Below are 21518 nucleotides of genomic sequence, written 5' to 3'. Positions count from 1 at the left end.
ACATTAAACCACACTGTAAAACCCAACAAGTTAAGCTAACTCATTTAATTTGAGGAAACTTATTACCTCAATTTAATTAAGTTAATAAAAAACAATAGTTATGAGTACTCTGAACTTATTTTAATCGAGTCCACTAAACAATGATATTTTTTAATACGCAATTAAACTTTACACTGCATTTAAATACTTTATATAGCTGAAACCTCACTATATTGAGTAAAAAAATTGAAAAGACTAACTTTAAATGAACTCAGAGCACTTGCAGTTCCTGCTAGCTCGCAATATCATATACAAAGTCAAATCTAATGAGTTAAGCTAACTCATTACATTTGAGGAAACTGATTACCTCAATTTAATTAAGTTTATAAAAAACAATAGTTATGAGTACTCTGAACTTATCTCAGTTGAGTTAAATAAAAGTATACATTGCAGTCAAGAAATTAAGTGATTGATTAATTTATGAATTAAGCGATTAGTGAGCATTAATTATGAACACCTGCTGTTAACAAGCAGAATCACTGAAGGAAAAAGAAACACAAGAACTACAACTGACTTCCAACCACAGCCTTAGATGAAATCAACTTAAGATCAAATATGTTTAAATCTCTCAAGTTCTCAGCAGAAGAGGATTATGACCCATGATTATCCAATTAAATCTGTGGGCAAAGAGACACTTTACGTGGCTTTTCAGTCTGGAAATTCATGTTCAGTCTGTCCAACGTAACGCTGAGGTCACCTGTCAAACCACTACACAAACAACATTAGCAGCTTCACTTATTACTAACCAGTTTTACTTTTGTCATGCATCTACAGAATTTGTTATTGAGAATGAACAGAGGTTTAGATGATGATGATTTATTGAGTTTCATTTAAAGACACCATGATAGTGGTCAGTGTTTGCTTTAGTTGGTCTCTTGACCCTTGACTTTATAACACCAGTTTTTCTTCTGGCTGCTGTAACTGAGTGTTTATATAACACATTTGTTATGGCACATAGGCCAAAAGAAAATATAAACATGTTATTGCGTTTAGATGATGCAAATCAACATTTAATGACTTGATTTTCTGATCTTTTCCAGAGCCAAATCTCTGAGTAAACAGGTGATGTGTTACTTGTATTATTTGTTATAACAGAACTCTGATTTTACTGTAAGGTCCATTGTAGTAACAATATGATTTTTAAAACCTCTATGGTTTCATACTGACTTACACAGACATCAAGAATGAGCATATGAATCTCAACAACGGTGACCAATAAAAAAATATTCATGCCGCAATGTGTGCTGGGAGCAATGGATACATTTTGTATTATGCTAGTACCCAGCATGCATTGCAACATGAATAGTTTTTAATGGTCACCATTGTTGAGGTTCATATGCTGAATCTTGATGTCTGTTTGTGAAACTTTTTGTGCACATTCATTTTGTAAAATTCTTCATGTTGTCTGATGAACATAGAATTGCTGGTGCTTATGCTGTTGAAACACAGTTTTGAACAAAATTATTTATATGTTTCCCTTTTTATCAGGGATTAGACTCTGATTAAGATCAGTGAATCAAGTCACAAAATGATTGATTGTCATCATCAATCCTCAACCATCTATACACAATCACAAATTTTCCATGACTTTTGTACCATTATAAATGTGTTTTATAAACACACAATATAGCAGCCAAAGAAAACCTTATGTGGAAAAAGTCAAGGGTCAAGAGCCCAACTAAAGCAAACGCTGATCTCCATCAGGGTGACCTTAAACGAAACAAATCATCAACATCTAAACCTCTGTTAATTATAATAATAACTGTATAATAATAATAATAATTAAAACTGGTTAATAATAAGTGAAGCTGGTAATGCTGTTTGTGTAGTGGTGTAATCCTCTTTTATCTTCAGTTTATTTCATCTAAGGATGTGGCTGGTGTTTCTCTTTTCTTCAGTGATTCGGCTTGTTAACAGCAGGTGTTTATCACTAATCCTCAATCATCACTTAATTATACAATTATTATTCAATTATCATTCTGGGATATAGAAATGTTCTATAACTCATTCAGTTTGAGTTCTATTTCAGTCATTCAAGTTTCAATAATATTTGAGTGCAGTGAACTCAATTTGATTTAGTACATATTACTGTTAGGTTTTACAGTGCAGTATTTATTATTATTATTGCAGAGATGGGGTTTGGGGCTGGGTCCGTGGGTTTCTGGGGGTTCACTTTTTATTTTACCTATATCTTCTGCATTCTCCTAACTCTTGTTCTTCCCTCAGACTCATCCCCCAGAAACCCACGGCCCCAGCCCCAAACCCCATCTCTGCTATAATAATACTGGTTTAATACACTCAATAATCAATACTGGTTTACTACACTCAATAATAATACTGGTTTAATACATTCAATAATAATACTGGTTTAATACACTCAATAATAATACTGCAATAATAATACTGGTTTAATACACTCAATAATAATACTGGTTTACTACACTCAATAATAATACTGGTTTACTACACTCAATAATAATACTGGTTTAATACACTCAATAATAATACTGCTTTAATACACTCAATAATAATACTGGTTTACTACACTCAATAATAATACTGGTTTAATACACTCAATAATCAATACTGGTTTACTACACTCAATAATAATACTGCTTTAATACACTCAATAATCAATACTGGTTTACTACACTCAATAATAATACTGCTTTAATACACTCAATAATCAATACTGGTTTACTACACTCAATAATAATACTGGTTTAATACACTCAATAATAATACTGGTTTACTACACTCAATAATCAATACTGGTTTACTACACTCAATAATAATACTGGTTTAATACACTCAATAATCAATGCTGGTTTACTACACTCAATAATAATACTGGTTTAATACACTCAATAATCAATACTGGTTTACTACACTCAATAATAATACTGCTTTAATACACTCAATAATCAATACTGGTTTACTACACTCAATAATAATACTGGTTTAATACACTCAATAATAATACTGGTTTAATACACTCAATAATCAATACTGGTTTACTACACTCAATAATAATACTGGTTTAATACACTCAATAATCAATACTGGTTTACTACACTCAATAATAATACTGCTTTAATACACTCAATAATCAATACTGGTTTACTACACTCAATAATAATACTGGTTTAATACACTCAATAATAATACTGGTTTAATACACTCAATAATCAATACTGGTTTACTACACTCAATAATAATACTGGTTTAATACACTCAATAATCAATACTGGTTTACTACACTCAATAATAATACTGGTTTAATACACTCAATAATCAATACTGGTTTACTACACTCAATAATAATACTGGTTTAATACACTCAATAATCGGTTTAAAGTACCTCTTCCTGCCTCTATGTATTATGCTCATAGGTAGACTAAATAGGTTCTATTCAGACCTTAACATTCAGTCTTTTACTGTAATATATCAACAAGATTCAACGACACATTTTCTCCTGCTGTACCCAATGTTTAGATCTGTTGTGGTATTTATGCAAATTAGCACATACATAATTAGATTATGCTCCGTTTGTCCATGTTAAAAAACAATTAAAAAAAAACTTGTAATACGTTTTTCGATTGTCTTGATGCAAGTAATCAACTCAGTAATTGTCATGGTGATATCTAAAGGTTAAAGGTTTTACCCTATTCACGTGAGAATAATAATGAATAGGCGTATGAATAGGATATATTTGGGTCTTTTTCGAAACTTTGCCCTAATGGGATTCTTCTGGGCTTTTTTTCCCCTCCTTAGGACATATGGAGGATACAAAATCAGTTGAGTTTGATTCTGTTTGAATTTGTTCACCCTTTTATCCTAAAACGCCTGGACTATAGGGGCTAAAGGCACATTTGATGTTCTTCTCCTTTAAACCACCAGATGGCAGTCAAACTCAGCTCAGCACTTCTCTCAACATCCGCTGACACATGGCATTTGGCTGATCCTTGACATCTCGGAAGTTGATTCTGCACTAATTTAATCTAATGAATTGATCTTTCTTTCTTTTTATTATATTGTAGATTTATGTACAACATAAAAATCAATAAAATTATTGTTTATGTTTTGAGACAAAAGTCTCCTTAATGTTTTTCCGTTTTGTTCAAGGTAAATAAAGCAAAAGAATATGTAGAGTAGACAATAATTAACATGATAAGAAACAGCTGTCGGACTTTTCCATTTGATGACATGGTTAGATTCAAATGATCATTTACATATATTAAGTTGGGTGTCCACCGTATAAATAATCCCCATTTATAATGAAACTATAAATATAAATTAATTATATAACATAATAAAATGTAATATTTATTGTTAACAGTAAAGCTATTTTAAATTATTATGAGATCTCATTCAGTGCTTTCAGAACTTTTAATTTATATTAAAAAAAAAACATATTTTTTATATGAACATATTTTAATGACAGTATATTAATTGTACAGAAATTAATTAATTAATTTATCAAAATAAACAGAAAACTTAGCTAAAGAACGTCTACTAACCAAAACGCAAAACATCTGCAATAAGCCAGGTTATCTAAATCAAAGATTAGACAGATATGTGTATCATAATATATAATTCTCAATTACTTTTTTCGACAATCAATTATTGTTTTGCAGATTCCAGAAAAAGGAAAGAGTGGCGCCACAAACTGAATCATGCATGTTGCAAAACAACATTCCTGTGACTTCTCTAATAAAACAACACATATTTTGCTGTATACACCAAATATGAATGTTTCGTAACACTTTACTTGAAGCGGTGTGCATAAGACTGACATGACACCTTCATAATCATTACATAACACACGTCATCATTATGAAGGAGGTTTGTGCATGTTTATGACAACTGCCATTAAGTGTCATTCGCTCAATTATGACATTTATAATGCAAATATGACATTGTATGAGATGTCTTGGTAATGACAACTTGACATTACCAAGACAACATAAATTGTCATAAACATGACATAGGAGATTCATTATCAAACTTAAGAAACCACTTAGCTTTACGGGTTAACATTACAATATTTTTCATTTTAATGACAAATTCAAAGTGTACCACTGTAGTTGAGGTCAAGAAGAATATTCCTGCCACCGTTATAATGTCCTCATGACAGCCAATGTCAAAACCAATCACATGACAGTTTAATGTGATGTTAACCAATAAAGTGGGTTTTTAAGTTTGATCATTAAAGGGCACCTATTATGGAATTTAGAAATGTACCTTTCATGTAGTGTGTAACATAGATCTAAGTGAACAAAAACATTCTGCAAAGTTTGAAATATGAAAGTGCACCGTATATAAAGTTATTGTCTTTCAAAAGTAAGAGTCGACTCTGAGTCATTTTTATGAATCGTTAGAAGACCGAAGCTTTTTCTCTGACTAGATGACGTCAACTTGTCAAGTTATTTGAATACGACACGCCCACTTATTGCGCTCCAAGGCCAGCAGGGAAACATCAGGGCGACGAGACGCTGTGTTCTGAAGTGCGACTCAAACTCAACTTTTTTCATCTGCCCAAGGAGGAGCATTTGAAGACTAAGTGGCTACAATTCATATAACTATACCACAGAAGTATAGTCCGAGCCTTGTGCTTTGTTCGCGCCATTTTGAAGACGATTGCTTTTTAAATGCAATCAAACTGGGATCCGCGAGCCGGCTGATATTGAAGGAAGGTTCAGTTCCAAGTGTATTTGCATCAGCTTCCTCCTCCGTATCACAACCTGTAAGTGTTATTAATAATTGTTGCTTTTATATTTTATGTAGCATGCTTAATAATTATGTTGTTTGTTGTGTAAGCACCGTTTAGCTTCTAGGTCTTCAATGGCAATTGTATTGAGATATGTGAAGTGTTTGTCGTTGTTTTCGGAGTTGTCTTAAAGAATAAAGTAATACCTCGTAGTAACGTAACTGCATTTTTTTTTTTTTGTAAAAACGTTATGTTTATGCATCGGGCTAACGCAAACAAAGACTGATTGTGCTTTTACAATATGAACTCTGGGCTATGCTCGCTAACATAACATTACATTCTTTATCTTATTTTTCGTTTTTTACTACAAACTATAAAGCAGTGGACTATAATCATTATTATAACACAATTTAATTGATAAAAGCATCATTGTACTCCGTGTTAAACAATAAGTATTATCTCTGTAAACACTGCTGGGTCATCTGACCAATCAACGATTAGCGTCGCGCAAAGGAGGGGTTTGGAAAACGAGTCGTTGAACGATTCATTTGGGAGTCGGTGAGCAAATCAGGTAAAAATAAATGCATATTATACGAAAACAAAAGTGTTTTTTGTCATTGCATTCATGTAAAACTGTTGTTGGGGACTCCCACAACAACATTAGGAACATTTTAAATGTCATAATAGGTGCCCTTTAATAATTTTCAGACATATTTATGACAGGTATGTTGTCTTGGTAATGTCAAGTTGTCATAACAAAGACATCTCAAACAATGTCATATTTGATTTATAAATGTCTTAATTGAGCGAATGACACTTAATGGCAGTTGTCATAAACATGCACAAAACCTCCTTCATATTCATAACATGTGTTATGTGTCATATCATGATTATGAAGGTGTCATGTCAGTCTTATGCACACCGCTTCAAGTAAAGTGTTACCGAATGGTTAACATTAGCAGACAGGCTGTCAGCTTACTTTACTTTCTTCAATTGACATCCATTTAAAAAGGCCAAACTGTTCTCACAAAAGTGACTGATAAATATAATAAAAATCATGATCCGAAATATGATATCAAAATTATACCCATACACTGTAATCTCTAATGCTCAAAAGTATTCAATTGCATTGAACAGGGGGAAATTAGGTATTCAAATTAGTTGAACCTATTTAACCTTGGTGAGTATTTCTAACTTTATTTTGAGCTTATGAAACTGACGCATTACTGTTTTGAGTTTAGTGAACTGTCTTAGCTGGGGTTTAAAAGACGATATTATAGATTTGACTGCACTACTGGAAGAGAGCAATCGAGCTGGAAGTTTACATCACTGCTTTCTGGAGATTTATAGATTAATCAAAGTAATTTCACCACTGAACTGACTCAATCTATGACACTATTGTCTTCTGTAGAGCTGCTTTACAGCGGAAACGTTAATACTGCCGTTTTTTTGTTTATTCTTGTACATTTCTGGCTTCTTCTGGTGATATTTTAACATCCATATTTGCTGTACTTCTGAAGCTCTCATGAAAGACTATTTCTGATCCCGAGCCTTGGCTGAATGTGACCAATGACCAGCCGGGAAACAGAAAAACATTCTTATGAAATTCTTTGGTGTTATCAACATTATGTTTAAGGGATTATCATCAAGGAAGAAAAATCTAATTATATAATTCATCAATCCTGCCAGTGTTTATCCTCTTGCCAGCCTCGAGACCTGTGGACAACGTTTCAAGTCGAAAACAACGAGTTTCAAACTGTTTTTTTGCCTCTTATAATGACTATGTTAATCTATAAGATAGAGTTCTCCAAAACAATGACAAAAACAATATATTTAATATATTTGATTATAAAGCATGATAATAACATAAAGCAATGTTTATTTTACTCCGATATATTTATTTTATTCTCATCTCACACGTCATGGATCTTCACTCAAAAGGCTTTTTTTGCAATGGGACGTTTCTTTATATGATGTATTTCTAATAAAAATACAAATGTTATACATTTCATCTTACAAGAAATGTGGACACAAAATGGCTAAACAAAAAAATCTATTTATACAGCCATATTATATATTAAAGCACAGACTTTTCTTTTGTTCAATCAATCAATCAATCTTTCTTTAATTTAATTAGCATCAAACTACATTATTGTTCACAGTGATAAAAAGACTGATTATAGATTATTAAATAAGATTGCACAGTAGGTGGCGGTATGCACTAAGAATGTTAAACTAAAGAAGAGGTATGGCGTGCTTCTTTCTTCTGGGTGACTCCATTGTGAATGTCTTTGGTCACCGCTAACTCTGAGTCTCATACTCCGGGCTGACTGAACTTACAGTACTCCAGAACGACTGCATACCGTGAGTAAACACAGTTTGGGTTAATCACCCGAGAGTTCAGGGTATATGTGACGTAAGCTAACCTTTTTTTCTGCAATACCACCCAGATTCTCATCACATTTTCTGTCCAATCAAATGCTCTGTATAATCTGAGGTCCTTACATTATTAAAGATGCAGAGGCTGTGGCTCGATATGTCCTGCTCTGAACTCGTATTTCAGTGGAAATGACATCCACACATTCAATAACTTTCAAGGGACTTCATTAGGATTCTAAGTAACCTTTTCCGTTGCCTGGAAGACATCAAGTATAGGAATGTGTGTTGCTACTTCAACATGCACAAAAAATGTTAAAGATCTTGGTGTCATGTTTTTCACCCATCAACGCAAAATTCCCTTCCTTATTATCATGTTGCGCTCTTACAGCATAACATCACTTGACTTGGCATCATAGTTTGATTTCTGCATATAGACTCACCTGAGTGTTGCGGTCTGTGAGTAAGACCTGCAAGTGGTTGAAGCCGTACGTGGGTCCTGGCGAGATGAACAGAATAGTGCAGGAGCTCAGGTGAAACTCAGGCAAGGTGTCAGCACTGCGTAAGAAGTCCTCCGTCTTCAGCTCCTCCACCCTCTTCAGATGGCCACCGGCCAGCTCGATCAGGGAACCTTTGGCAAAATGAGGTAGGACGGCAGAAGGAGGCGGGTCAGGGCCGGTGAGCACAGCGACGGGAGGCCGGTACGACCCCGGAGAGGGATCCCATTCTGTCTCAAACCCATGGCTGTTCTGCTGGCTTTGCAGGGAGTACTGGGAATTCCTCGGGGAACAGGACACAGAAGGACTAAGTTGTGGATATGCTTGAGGGCTCTGGTGAGCAGAAGGGCAAAGGGACCCCAGAGCATAGTAGATCTGAGCTCCAGCCTGAGAGGCACTAACACCAAAGTGGTCCTGAGAAGTGATGGCCTTTCCTGCCTTTGTGTCTGGCGAGGGGGGCACTGGAGCTTTGGGCGTTCCCCGGCGGTCCCTGTCCCTTGAGGAATGTGCACTTGTGTTCTCTCGCAGCAGAAGGCCTCTCCCGAGGGTCTGTCTTGTCGTATTCTCCTGTCTGCTCCTGCCATTGGCATGGGGACCATCCAACCTGCTCACATTGTCGTTCCCACAGTCATCGCAAGAGGGCACTCTTCTGCTAGGCCTGCTGTCTGGGCTATCAACACCATTGGGCCGTCTGCCTTGGTACCTGAGTCTGCTGTCAGGGGGGGCGTCCTGGGGATAAGCCGTAGGCTGTGGAAAGAGATTGGGGGAGAAGAGAGATGAGCAGTAGTCTCGCCGACTGGGGCCGTAGGACCACATTTCCCTGGACTCGGCTGTGTAGACACTCTTGAACGTGGGCACAGAGATGAGCGGTTGCACACTAATGGGGGGGATGTCACTGCTCAGCCAGCGAGAGTGCTGGGGAATGGTGTGCTCCAGTCCTCCATCCATACCCCGTCCACACAAGGTTTCTCTCCAGGATGCCGAAGATGGGCCTCGCCGCTCTCCCACCTGGACCGGCAAGTACGAGTGATGCATGGCGGGGCTGTAGGACACCTGCCAAGGCAAGGACAGAGAATACGGGGGCAGCATGGGGGGAGCGGGTGGTAGAAGATCCCCACTCTCTCTGTGACCCTCGGTGGAGTGATGCTGCCGCCGGCTTCGGAAAGGGGCAGGGGGTTTGAAGTCATCCTCTGGAGCTGGTTGATCTGATGAGCCCTGCCGGGATTCCCGCTTTTTTGGGGGGAGACACTCCTTGCTGCGGTCTGGGCTTGGATTCATGGGACAATCCCCCGGGCCTTCTGGGCCGCACTAGGTTACATGGGCTGGGGAAAACAAGGGGCTAGGAGAGAGAAATCTTCTTCTGCTGATCAGCATCACGCACACAACGTGTCACTCACGGCCACGTTCAGAGCTCCCACTCACCTGAGAGGAGAAAGTGCAAGAAAAATAACGTTACTGACCTCTTGCTTGGCCCTCAACAGTATATGCACACAACAAACACACCAATGCAGGCCCTAAATACAGTATGTTGTAAGTATAAAATATATATCCTAGCAGATTAACCACAGATTTAGTTAATCAAATTTAAGATACATTTTAAAGTGTTGTCCATACGCTGGTGCCTTTATGGTCTGGCTCCGCCCTCCTACGTACTTCCCCTTAATTAAAATTTTCCTTCAGTACTACTTCTGGGCTTGCGGTATATTCTTGGGTTTTCTCCGGTCAATTTTTTACCGGTCCAATCAGCGAACAGGGAGTGGCTGAGAATGATGACGCTAGTTTGAGTTGACATACGTCACGAGACTCACGACCAAACGTTAGCGATTGGTCATGGCAGATCCAGAGTGGCTCTGGGCAGATCCAATAGTTTTAAACTTCAACAGAGGACCGCCTTCAAGGAAGTTAACGCTCGTCAATGGAGAGAGGCCAGACTCTCTGTACAAATGAAATGTAGGAGAGTCTGTTAGGACCAGGCTAGGGCATTTATACAGTATATGATTATCTTCTATTATGTAGAACTTCGGTTTTGTGGGCTTTTTAGTGGGAGCAATAAATTGGACAACTGAGACCTAAATAAAACGCCCATATGATTATCACAATATTGCTGTAGTGGTACCAACAAACAAACAAAACATATACTGATACACAAACACTCAAGAAACATTTTCTCACCCACACACATACAGAGATGGCAAGAGACTACATGCCAGTTCTTAAATAGGTTGCCTCTGCTCATTAAAACTGTGATGGAAATCTCCAGACTTATTCCAGAATGTTTCAAAAACTCCTACAGCAGTGATAGGAAAAGCTACCGCATGATTGAAGTTAACTTTACGATTACGGATATACGGCATTTGAAAAAACAACAAGAACACACACACACACACACACACACACACACACACACACTAAACAAGGTTTCATTCACACCTTCCTGTGGGGCAGAGTCTCTAATGTCTATCCAACACTCCTTAGACATTCAGGCCCTGTTTACACAGAACGCTCGCGGGTGAAAACGTAAAAATATTTTATCGGATGTGCCTTTCGTTTACACGGCGACGACGTTTTTGGGGCTTAAAAATGCCAAAAAGTGAAACCCCCCTCCAGAGTGGAAATCTTAAAACCGCTCCACCGTCGCGTTCCCCCCCATAACGCTCATCTAAACGCAGAATAAAAGGTGATAACGCAACGCCACTTTTGCGTTTTCTCTTCAGACCGTTTCCGTGTAAACACAGCCTTATATTCCGCTGCGCTGCCAGCACATCTGGCCTGTTTCTCAACGCCTCTGTCTACCACACTGTCTGCACACACTGAACCCGATACCCTGCTGCTGTTTCCATGGAAACTGAGTCCATACATCTACAGTGACCAAAGACGGCTAACAGGACTATATAGGGATTCTGTCGGAAAATGTAGGCCGTCAAACTGTTCAAACTCATCACACATGAGCAAGCTGCTAAAGCGAGTTTCAGAAAAGTTTGTGCAGTCTAAGCTTTCACATTGGATGGAGACCATTTCTAATCATTGTCACAAGTCCCTTTTTTATCTTTTTTTTTTATCTCAAGTTCTAGTGCAATCTGTGGAGAAGATATTTACTTGAATAATAAATAGAGAGCTGAGTATAAGTACATTTCTCATAAGACAGTGTTGAGCTGTCAAGTGCTTACAAATGCTTTATGTTTTTTATAATGTTCACACATTGCTTTGTGCATCATCGGTCATTGACTGTAGTGTGTAAAGTAATTTAACCGCACATAATGTTTGTTATATCTCTGAACGCTGCACATATGAACACATTTTCATGATGAAGTTGAGAAATCATGTTACTCCCGCAGACATTTAAATATAAAAATAAATAAATAATAATAATAAAAGTTGAGAAGCATTTCTGTGGTAATTTTTTTATTCAAAACAGAACTGAAAATAGAAGAGCTAGACATAGATCACAACATACACTCTGTGAACTGAAATTTCTGCTTGTTCTTTATTATCTCTAGGTGGAGTTTTGAAAAATAAAATAAAAATATGACATAAATGTTGACAGATGATTATTACCCTAAACATTCAGTACAAACACATGTGACACCTTTTATCCCTGCGACTCGTTTTTACAGACCTGCTCGTGTTAGATTCTTCTCTCTAACATGAGGCTTGTGTTCAATGCTCTGCACATTTATACAATTAGAACGTTTTTAAGAAAGCTTTCAAAAAAATCAAAGAGTAGAAAACAGGACAAGCACTGACAACGAACACACAGTCTTTAAGAGGAGCAGTCTAGTATTTAATGCATTACCAGCGTAATACACTATCCGTACAGACAGCACAGCATCTTTGCCATTTATCAGACAGGATTTCATGGCGACTGACATTTATTACACTTCACTGTCACAAATAACTCTGAGGCGTAACACTGTTTATTTTTGAAGTGTCACAGTACATTCTTTTCACTGCTTTAAGTCTCACTGCTTTTATGTAAACTCGTGTTCTGCTGTTCTAGTGTCATTAGTGTCGGACTAGTGGAGAACCGTGATCTCCCAACACTTACTAACACAACGTAAAAAGGGGTTTAAAAAACAGGGATCCTAAAAAGCAGTGAATACTAAATAATTCCAAAGTAAACTATGAACTTTAAATAAAAAGCAAAAAAACTAAAAACCAGAATGAAAACCACAGATTAGAGAAAAGCAACTTCTACGCATGTCACGAGCACACACACACATGGTGTTAATGACTTATATCGAGATCAAATGAAAACAATGCTGACCTGATGCGACTGACCTTGATGGGGTGTGCGGAGCAGATATCCGTGTGACGCCACTTACTCCTGCAGTCCATCACACCTGCATCTCTCTCTCACACACACACACACACACACACACACACACCACTAAGGCGACGGTGTGTACAAATCTTCAGGCAAATTGTGGTGTCACAACCATGTCGAAAGGGCTGCAAGGCTGACTGTGAAAAAGTGTGAGAGTTTGTGCATGTGTGTGTGTGTGTGTGTGTGTGCGTGCATGTACACAAGGCTGAGGAAATGAGTAATATCGTGCAGTGTGAGGCATGTCTGCTGTGCAACAACACACAGGCAGACCAGTTGCTGTCGCCCACTCGCCTTACTCACTGTGAAAGGGATAAACACACACACATGCAGTAACAGACGGGTAATTACACACTCCTACTCATCCTATCGCTCTCAAACACACACTCTCAGCTCTGAGCATATGCATTTACATACGTGATAAGAATGTAGATAGATAGTGATATATGCTCTGGTTTCAAGCACATCATGACACTGTAGACCGGGCCGGCAGTGGCTCAGTGGTCATGAAGGTTGTCTACACACCGGAAGGTTGGCGGTTCTATCCCCGGTTCACCTGACCGAGTGTCGAGGTGTCCATGAGCAAGACTAACCCCAGCGGCTCCCGACCAGCTGGATGAGCCGTGCATGGCTGACACCGCCGGCGGTGTGTGTGTGAGTGAACGTGAGGCAACATGTACAGCGCTTTGGGCCATTGGGTCTGTGAAAGCGCTATATACATGCAGTCCATTACCAGGATTTTAGAAGACTTTCTGACCATAAGCAAATGACATTATACTGTGACATCACTAGCTGTTTCATAAAGTCACCGTTGTGGTGATTGGTTCCTTTTAGCTGACAATTTGAATAGGCTATATTTACTGTTAATCTCTTTATATGTGTGTTCTGAACACATCTGGTTGCTTTGCCTCCATACTACATAACTGAAGTTTAATAACCAAGTGTGAGAAATAACCAGGAAACTCCAGCTGTACCACAGAAACTGTAACGTGTTGGAAATGCTGCTCTGTTACAAATAAGGATGCGTTTAATGTTAATGTTGTACTTTATTCATGTGATGTGATTCGATTGACTCGATGTTGGGGAGTTAGAGAGCTGGTGCGGTTCTCTCATACGTCGGCTGTGGAAGCCTCTAATAAACACCCGTTGTTATTAAAACTGTCTCGTCCTTGCCTGAGAACCTACACTACTATTTCTTGCATGTTAATATGAATTTCTGTCAAACAGTGAGAGACCTTTGGTTGCATTAGTTAGTTAGTTGTCTGTTTGTGTGGCGTTATACTGGGTAGCCTCACACTGAAAACCTGCTGAATTAAAGGAGAACTCCGGTCAATTTTAACATTGAGCTCAATTTTTAGTAAATTTGGAGTGCTGTCAATACAGAGAACAACGACAAAAATCGGTGTTGCCTACACCGTGTTATCCTCTTTTTAAAATTTGCACCCTGTTGACTTGAATGGGACAAGTTTTAAACCTGCTTTTATCCTCTTATCATCCTTGATGTGTCATTACAAGTGCCCAGCCATGTTGAGTGATTCCTTAAGAGTGAACACGAGTGAATCTGACTGCAGGAGATGTGAAAGATATGAATAAAAATGATGTTATATCAGCCAGCGCACATACCTGTATTTAGTTCCTGTTTTCGGTGGAAGTCCAAAGTAGTCGATTGTCGAGTTCACGCGCGTGATCATAGTAACTAAACCTATGCGCGTGAACTCGACAATCGACTACTTTGGACTTCCACCGAAAACAGGAACTAAATACAGGTCTGTGCGCTGGCTGATATAACATCATTTTTATTAATATCTTTCACATCTCCTGCAGTCAGATTCACTCGTGTTCACTCTGAAGGAATCACTCAACATGGCTGGGCACTTGTAATGACACATCAAGGATGATAAGACTAAGAACTGGTTAAGTTTAAAACTTGCCCCATTCAAGTCAATAGGGTGTAAATTTTAAAAAGAGGATAACACGGTGTAGGCAACACCGATTTTTGTCGTTGTTCTCTGTATTGACAGCACTCCAAATTTACTAAAAATTGAGCTCAATGTTAAAATTGACCGGAGTTCTCCTTTAAAATCCTGGATTGAATTGGATTGTGGAAGCTGAGAAATGTCTAGGTTATTATGTAGTCCTAGTTCCCTGAGTGTTAATGAGAGATGTGTGTGATTAGGGTTGCCACCCGTCCCTTAAAATACGGAATCGTCCCGTATTTACAAGTAAGATGATGCGTCCCGTATCAAATCAATAAGGGACGCGATTTGTCCCGTATTTTACATTAGGCCCACATATAGTTGAATAAAAACATAAGGATTTTGCAGTATGGATAATACTAATAGCAAATATAAAGAAATCAATTTCTTAGTAGAGAAGCTCATTGCGTGATTGCATTTTAGCGACTTTGTTTCTATAGCGACCGAGTCTCGTGAACATGCGCTGTAAACCTGCACGTTTTTTAACCCCTTGTAGCGCGCTGTTCGGGTCTTTTCGACCCCAAATGACGTTTGCTGAAATAAATAAAACATTATATTTGTCCAAATGATGTCACTTCATTTGGATGACACTTTCTACATCTACAAAAAAATTAAATACATTTGAATAATATCTGTTTTTTATGTTAGTGTGGGGGGAAAAAGTCACACTTGTGTTGTTTCAACAAAATGTCATTTTGAAACATAATAGTTTTTTTTTTTTAGGATTTATAGTTTTAGGAGGATTTATTATATATTTTTTTACTTTAGGCTATATAAATAAATATTTTTTAAACAAAAACAGTAAAAAAAGTTAAATTCACTTTATAAAAGACCCACATTTCTAACGTTCATGGATGTAGATAATTTGACATGGTTTAGTGTAAGATTTTTGCCCATCTTTTGGAAAATGCTGTTTTAAAAGTAAAGAAATTATCACTTTTGTGAATGGGTGTCCCTTATTTTGCCACACTGAAGGTGGCAACCCTATGTGTGATCGAAACATCAGTGTTCACATGGTCTGAAGCGCTATAGAAATACACAGGGAACGTTCCCTTAAAGGAACACTCCGACTTTTTGGGACTTTAGCCTATTCACCTTATCCCCCAAAGTTAGATAAGTCCATACATACCTTTTTCATCTCCGTGCGTGCTATAAGTCTGTTTGACGCACCCACCGCTAGCCTAGCTTAGCACAAAGACTGGATGTAAATGGTTGCAGCTAGCATACTAATCCAAATAAGTGACAAAATAACGCAAACATTTTCCTATTTACATGTTGTGATTTGTATAGTCATAGAGTGTACAAAAAACAAAGTCACATGAGACAGACATATTTTAACTGTATAAATACTGGGAACTATATTCTCTGAAGGCGAAGCACTGCTACTTGGGCGGAGTGATAACCGCAGCACCTGAGACGCGCTCTGAACGAACTCTCTGCTCCTCACTGAAAAAGGTATGTGTGGACTTATCTAACTCTGGGGGATAAGGTGAATAGGCTAAAGTCCCAAAAAGTCGGAGAGTTCCTTTAAGTAGCAATTCAATGCTGTGTGAACAATTTAACACTACGGCATATGAACTGTTGCTGCCAAATTACTAAACCTGTGTGGCAAGCAAACATTGAATAAACAAACAAAAAATATATACACTGTATACATATGAATTACTTCCATCCCACAGACAGAACCTATGATGCCAGAATCAAAACGTCATACAAATCTGACAAAAGTATTTGGAGAGGACCAGCCTCAAGCCAATGTCTTCCAAGCAAGCACCTTTAACCAATGCCAATGAAGAAGCCCCGACACTTGTAGAATAAGAGTAACGAAGACAACCCAAACGCCCCATAGGCAAGCCGATGCTTGAAGACCGCATAACCTCTATTTTGACAACCAAAGCATACAGAAAGCTCATCTGACTGACACACACTGCTCCATCTCAGCTACACACTTCTCCATCTCAGCTACACACTTCTCCATCTCAGCTACACACTTCTAATCTCAGCTACACACTTCTAATCTCAGCTACACACTTCTAATCTCAGCTACACACTGCTCCGTCTCAGCTACACACTTCTAATCTCAGCTACACACTGCTCCATCTCAGCTACACACTTCTAATCTCAGCTACACACTTCTAATCTCAGCTACACACTTCTAATCTCAGCTACACACTGCTCCATCTCAGCTACACACTTCTAATCTCAGCTACACACTTCTAATCTCAGCTACACACTTCTAATCTCAGCTACACACTGCTCCATCTCAGCTACACACTTCTAATCTCAGCTACACACTGCTCCATCTCAGCTACACACTTCTAATCTCAGCTACACACTGCTCCATCTCAGCTACACACTTCTAATCTCAACTACACACTGCTCCATCTCAGCTACACACTTCTAATCTCAGCTACACACTGCTCCATCTCAGCTACACACTTCTAATCTCAGCTACACACTTCTAATCTCAGCTACACACTTCTAATCTCAACTACACACTGCTCCGTCTCAGCTACACACTTCTAATCTCAGCTACACACTGCTCCATCTCAGCTACACACTTCTAATCTCAGCTACACACTTCTAATCTCAGCTACACACTTCTAATCTCAGCTACACACTTCTAATCTCAGCTACACACTGCTCCATCTCAGCTACACACTTCTAATCTCAGCTACACACTTCTAATCTCAGCTACACACTTCTAATCTCAGCTACACACTTCTAATCTCAGCTACACACTTCTAATCTCAGCTACACACTTCTCAGCTACACACTTCTTATCTCAGCTACACACTTCTAATCTCAGCTACACACTTCTCCATCTCAGCTACACACTGCTCCATCTCAGCTACACACTTCTAATCTCAGCTACACACTTCTAATCTCAGCTACACACTTCTAATCTCAGCTACACACTTCTAATCTCAGCTACACACTGCTCCATCTCAGCTACACACTTCTAATCTCAGCTACACACTGCTCCATCTCAGCTACACACTTCTAATCTCAGCTACACACTTCTCCATCTCAGCTACACACTGCTCCATCTCAGCTACACACTTCTAATCTCAGCTACACACTTCTAATCTCAGCTACACACTTCTAATCTCAGCTACACACTTCTCCATCTCAGCTACACACTTCTAATCTCAGCTACACACTTCTAATCTCAGCTACACACTTCTAATCTCAGCTACACACTTCTCAGCTACACACTTCTAATCTCAGCTACACACTTCTAATCTCAGCTACACACTTCTCCATCTCAGCTACACACTTCTAATCTCAGCTACACACTGCTCCATCTCAGCTACACACTTCTAATCTCAGCTACACACTTCTAATCTCAGCTACACACTTCTAATCTCAGCTACACACTTCTAATCTCAGCTACACACTGCTCCATCTCAGCTACACACTTCTAATCTCAGCTACACACTGCTCCATCTCAGCTACACACTTCTCCATCTCAGCTACACACTTCTAATCTCAGCTACACACTTCTAATCTCAGCTACACACTTCTAATCTCAGCTACACACTGCTCCATCTCAGCTACACACTTCTAATCTCAGCTACACACTGCTCCATCTCAGCTACACACTTCTAATCTCAGCTACACACTTCTAATCTCAGCTACACACTTCTCCATCTCAGCTACACACTTCTAATCTCAGCTACACACTTCTAATCTCAGCTACACACTTCTAATCTCAGCTACACACTTCTCCATCTCAGCTACACACTTCTAATCTCAGCTACACACTGCTCCATCTCAGCTACACACTTCTAATCTCAGCTACACACTGCTCCATCTCAGCTACACACTTCTCCATCTCAGCTACACACTTCTAATCTCAGCTACACACTTCTAATCTCAGCTACACACTTCTAATCTCAGCTACACACTGCTCCATCTCAGCTACACACTTCTCCATCTCAGCTACACACTTCTAATCTCAGCAACACACGTCTAATCTCAGCTACAAACGTCTAATCTCAGCTACACACGTCTAATCTCAGCTACACACTTCTAATCTCAGCTACACACTTCTAATCTCAGCTACACACTTCTCCATCTCAGCTACACACTTCTAATCTCAGCTACACACTTCTAATCTCAGCTACACACTTCTAATCTCAGCTACACACTTCTAATCTCAGCTACACACTGCTCCATCTCAGCTACACACTTCTAATCTCAGCTACACACTTCTAATCTCAGCTACACACTTCTAATCTCAGCTACACACTTCTCCATCTCAGCTACACACTTCTCCATCTCAGCTACACACTTCTAATCTCAGCAACACACGTCTAATCTCAGCTACAAACGTCTAATCTCAGCTACACACGTCTAATCTCAGCTACACACTTCTAATCTCAGCTACACACTTCTAATCTCAGCTACACACTTCTAATCTCAGCTACACACTTCTAATCTCAGCTACACACGTCTAATCTCAGCTACACACTTCTAATCTCAGCTACACACTGCTCCATCTCAGCTACACACTTCTAATCTCAGCTACACACTTCTAATCTCAGCTACACACTGTAGCAACATCGACTATGACAGCTGCTTGTCAAATTAGCTAATAGTGAATCACACAAACACTTCATTCATTGTGTGACCGGACGAGAGCTTTGTCTCTTTCTCCATTACACACACACACACACACACACACACGAAGAGACATGTAACGTGACACCACATTCCACAAAGGCACAAAGGAAAGGGCTTCCACCATAGTCCCTCTGGAATGTATGCACACACACACACACACACACAAACGTTTCCTTAAACGAATCATATTTAAAACATTACCAAATGTATTATGTGTTGCTATTTATGTGTCGTGACAGATTTGGGTTTAGTTTACAATTATAGCATGTATTAATTAAACTTTAAAATGTCTATACTAATGCATAATAATCAAATGTTGTATTCCTAAATGTAACCCGAAGATGTTTGATACTATTTTAAATCCTGAGACCTAACGGAGTTGAATCTTGACTGCAAGGCACAATAATATGCATTTATTCTAGGAAATACCATACTTCTAAATATGAATGTTAAATTTGATTTCACATGACATAGTCAAAGTGGGCGTGTCTTTACAAACAAAGGAACATTCTCCCGCTCTAGATCAGAGGATCCGATTCGCTCTTGTCCCAGAAGAAGGCGTATCCTTACATTCCTTAAAAGCAAAAACGCTCTTCCTGCATTCTCTCTTGCTCTGCGCTTCCTGCCTTCATCACTGCTCATCATGTGACGTCTCCGATCTAAACTCCCTCACGGAGTCCCCTGCTTTTATTTTCTTTATAAAGTTTCTTTTGTTTAATTTCCAAATTCCACTTTGTTCGTTTCCACCTACGAGTCGAACGAACGGAGCCTGAATTCCTTCAGCAACTTCACTTTCAACCAGCTTTCAAAGCTCCCGCGGAAACGTGCTCTGGCAACGAGCACGCGCCCGGCTCCGAAACGACACGAGAGAACGCGCCTCAGACACGAGAATGCGCGCTCCCCTCAGATCCAGACATGCGCACACACGACCTTTTGCAAGTATCACTCTAACGAGTTGTTAATGTTTTAAGGTTCGATGCATTTTGGTTGGCTCTCAAAGGTCTGTGATTTCGTTATTCTATGATGTTTGCTGTTCTATGGTCACACGTGACCATTCTCTCTTTCTCTATCTCTCTACAATCTCAGCGCGTGCTACGGCGCGCGCCCCTCCCCAACTCTCTATAAATCTCCTTCTCTCTATCATCTGTTATTCGTTGTCTTGTTCGTCACATGTAAGATATGTATAAACGTATAATCAGTATGGTGTAGTCTGTATATTCTCTAGTTTTGCATTTATTAAAACAATATATTCAACTGTTTCCCGGAAATGCTTGTAAAACGAGTCAATGAGATAAGATCCAAGAGCTGCCAGCGCGCTCAATGTTAACTACATTAAGTAGTTTAATTTTATAAACACAGGAAAATTAATATTCAAGGCCAGAAGGTTAATATTTCTTGGAGTTTATAAGAAAGGATAGCTTTGTTGAGAAATTAATCACTTAATCTGACAGTTGGTCGCTGGACGAACAACGATTTGATAATTACATTAATTTCCCTTAAAGATTATCTCATAATCGAAGTTAAGTAAGATTATTGATATATGAATGAGGAATTACAATTCGTTGCGATTGATTATTCATATATTCATATAATCCACTTACACTTTCGACAACTTAAAGTAACTGTTATATGCAAAATATTAATCATATTCATGATTAGTTATTAAAATTCCCTATGAATCATTTGAGCTAATTCATCCGGACCCAGAGTCCGAAGCATAAGGCATATAAGGTCTACAACACGTCTAATCTCAGCTACACACGTCTAATCTCAGCTACACACTTCTAATCTCAGCTACACACTTCTAATCTCAGCTACACACTTCTAATCTCAGCTACACACTTCTCCATCTCAGCTACACACTTCTAATCTCAGCTACACACTTCTAATCTCAGCTACACACTTCTAATCTCAGCTACACACTTCTCCATCTCAGCTACACACTTCTAATCTCAGCTACACACGTCTAA

The 21518-nt window shown here is 38.7% G+C and overlaps 1 protein-coding gene across 4 annotated transcripts in view; it reads right to left on the bottom strand.

Annotated features, from left to right (window-relative positions):
* The window catches only part of LOC306986211 (uncharacterized protein), an 80242-nt gene that overhangs the window by 12527 nt on the left and 46197 nt on the right, over positions 1 to 21518 (bottom strand). The window contains exons 2-3 of one of the 4 annotated variants that reach the window (XM_079589207.1): positions 12887 to 12974; positions 8569 to 10044 (exon numbers count right to left, since the gene is read on the bottom strand). In XM_079589207.1, the coding sequence (XP_079445333.1) occupies positions 8569 to 9900 (1332 nt within the window). In that variant the 5' untranslated portion in view covers positions 9901 to 10044; positions 12887 to 12974. The remainder of the gene's footprint in view (positions 1 to 8568; positions 10045 to 12886; positions 12975 to 21518) is intronic. The other 3 variants (XM_079589209.1, XM_079589210.1, XM_079589208.1) reach the window with 3 other exon arrangements.

This window comes from Phoxinus phoxinus, assembly GCF_949152265.1.
Source record: "Phoxinus phoxinus genome assembly, chromosome: 18".
Classification (NCBI taxonomy): domain Eukaryota; kingdom Metazoa; phylum Chordata; class Actinopteri; order Cypriniformes; family Leuciscidae; genus Phoxinus; species Phoxinus phoxinus.
This window is presented reverse-complemented; position numbering and strand designations above follow the sequence as displayed.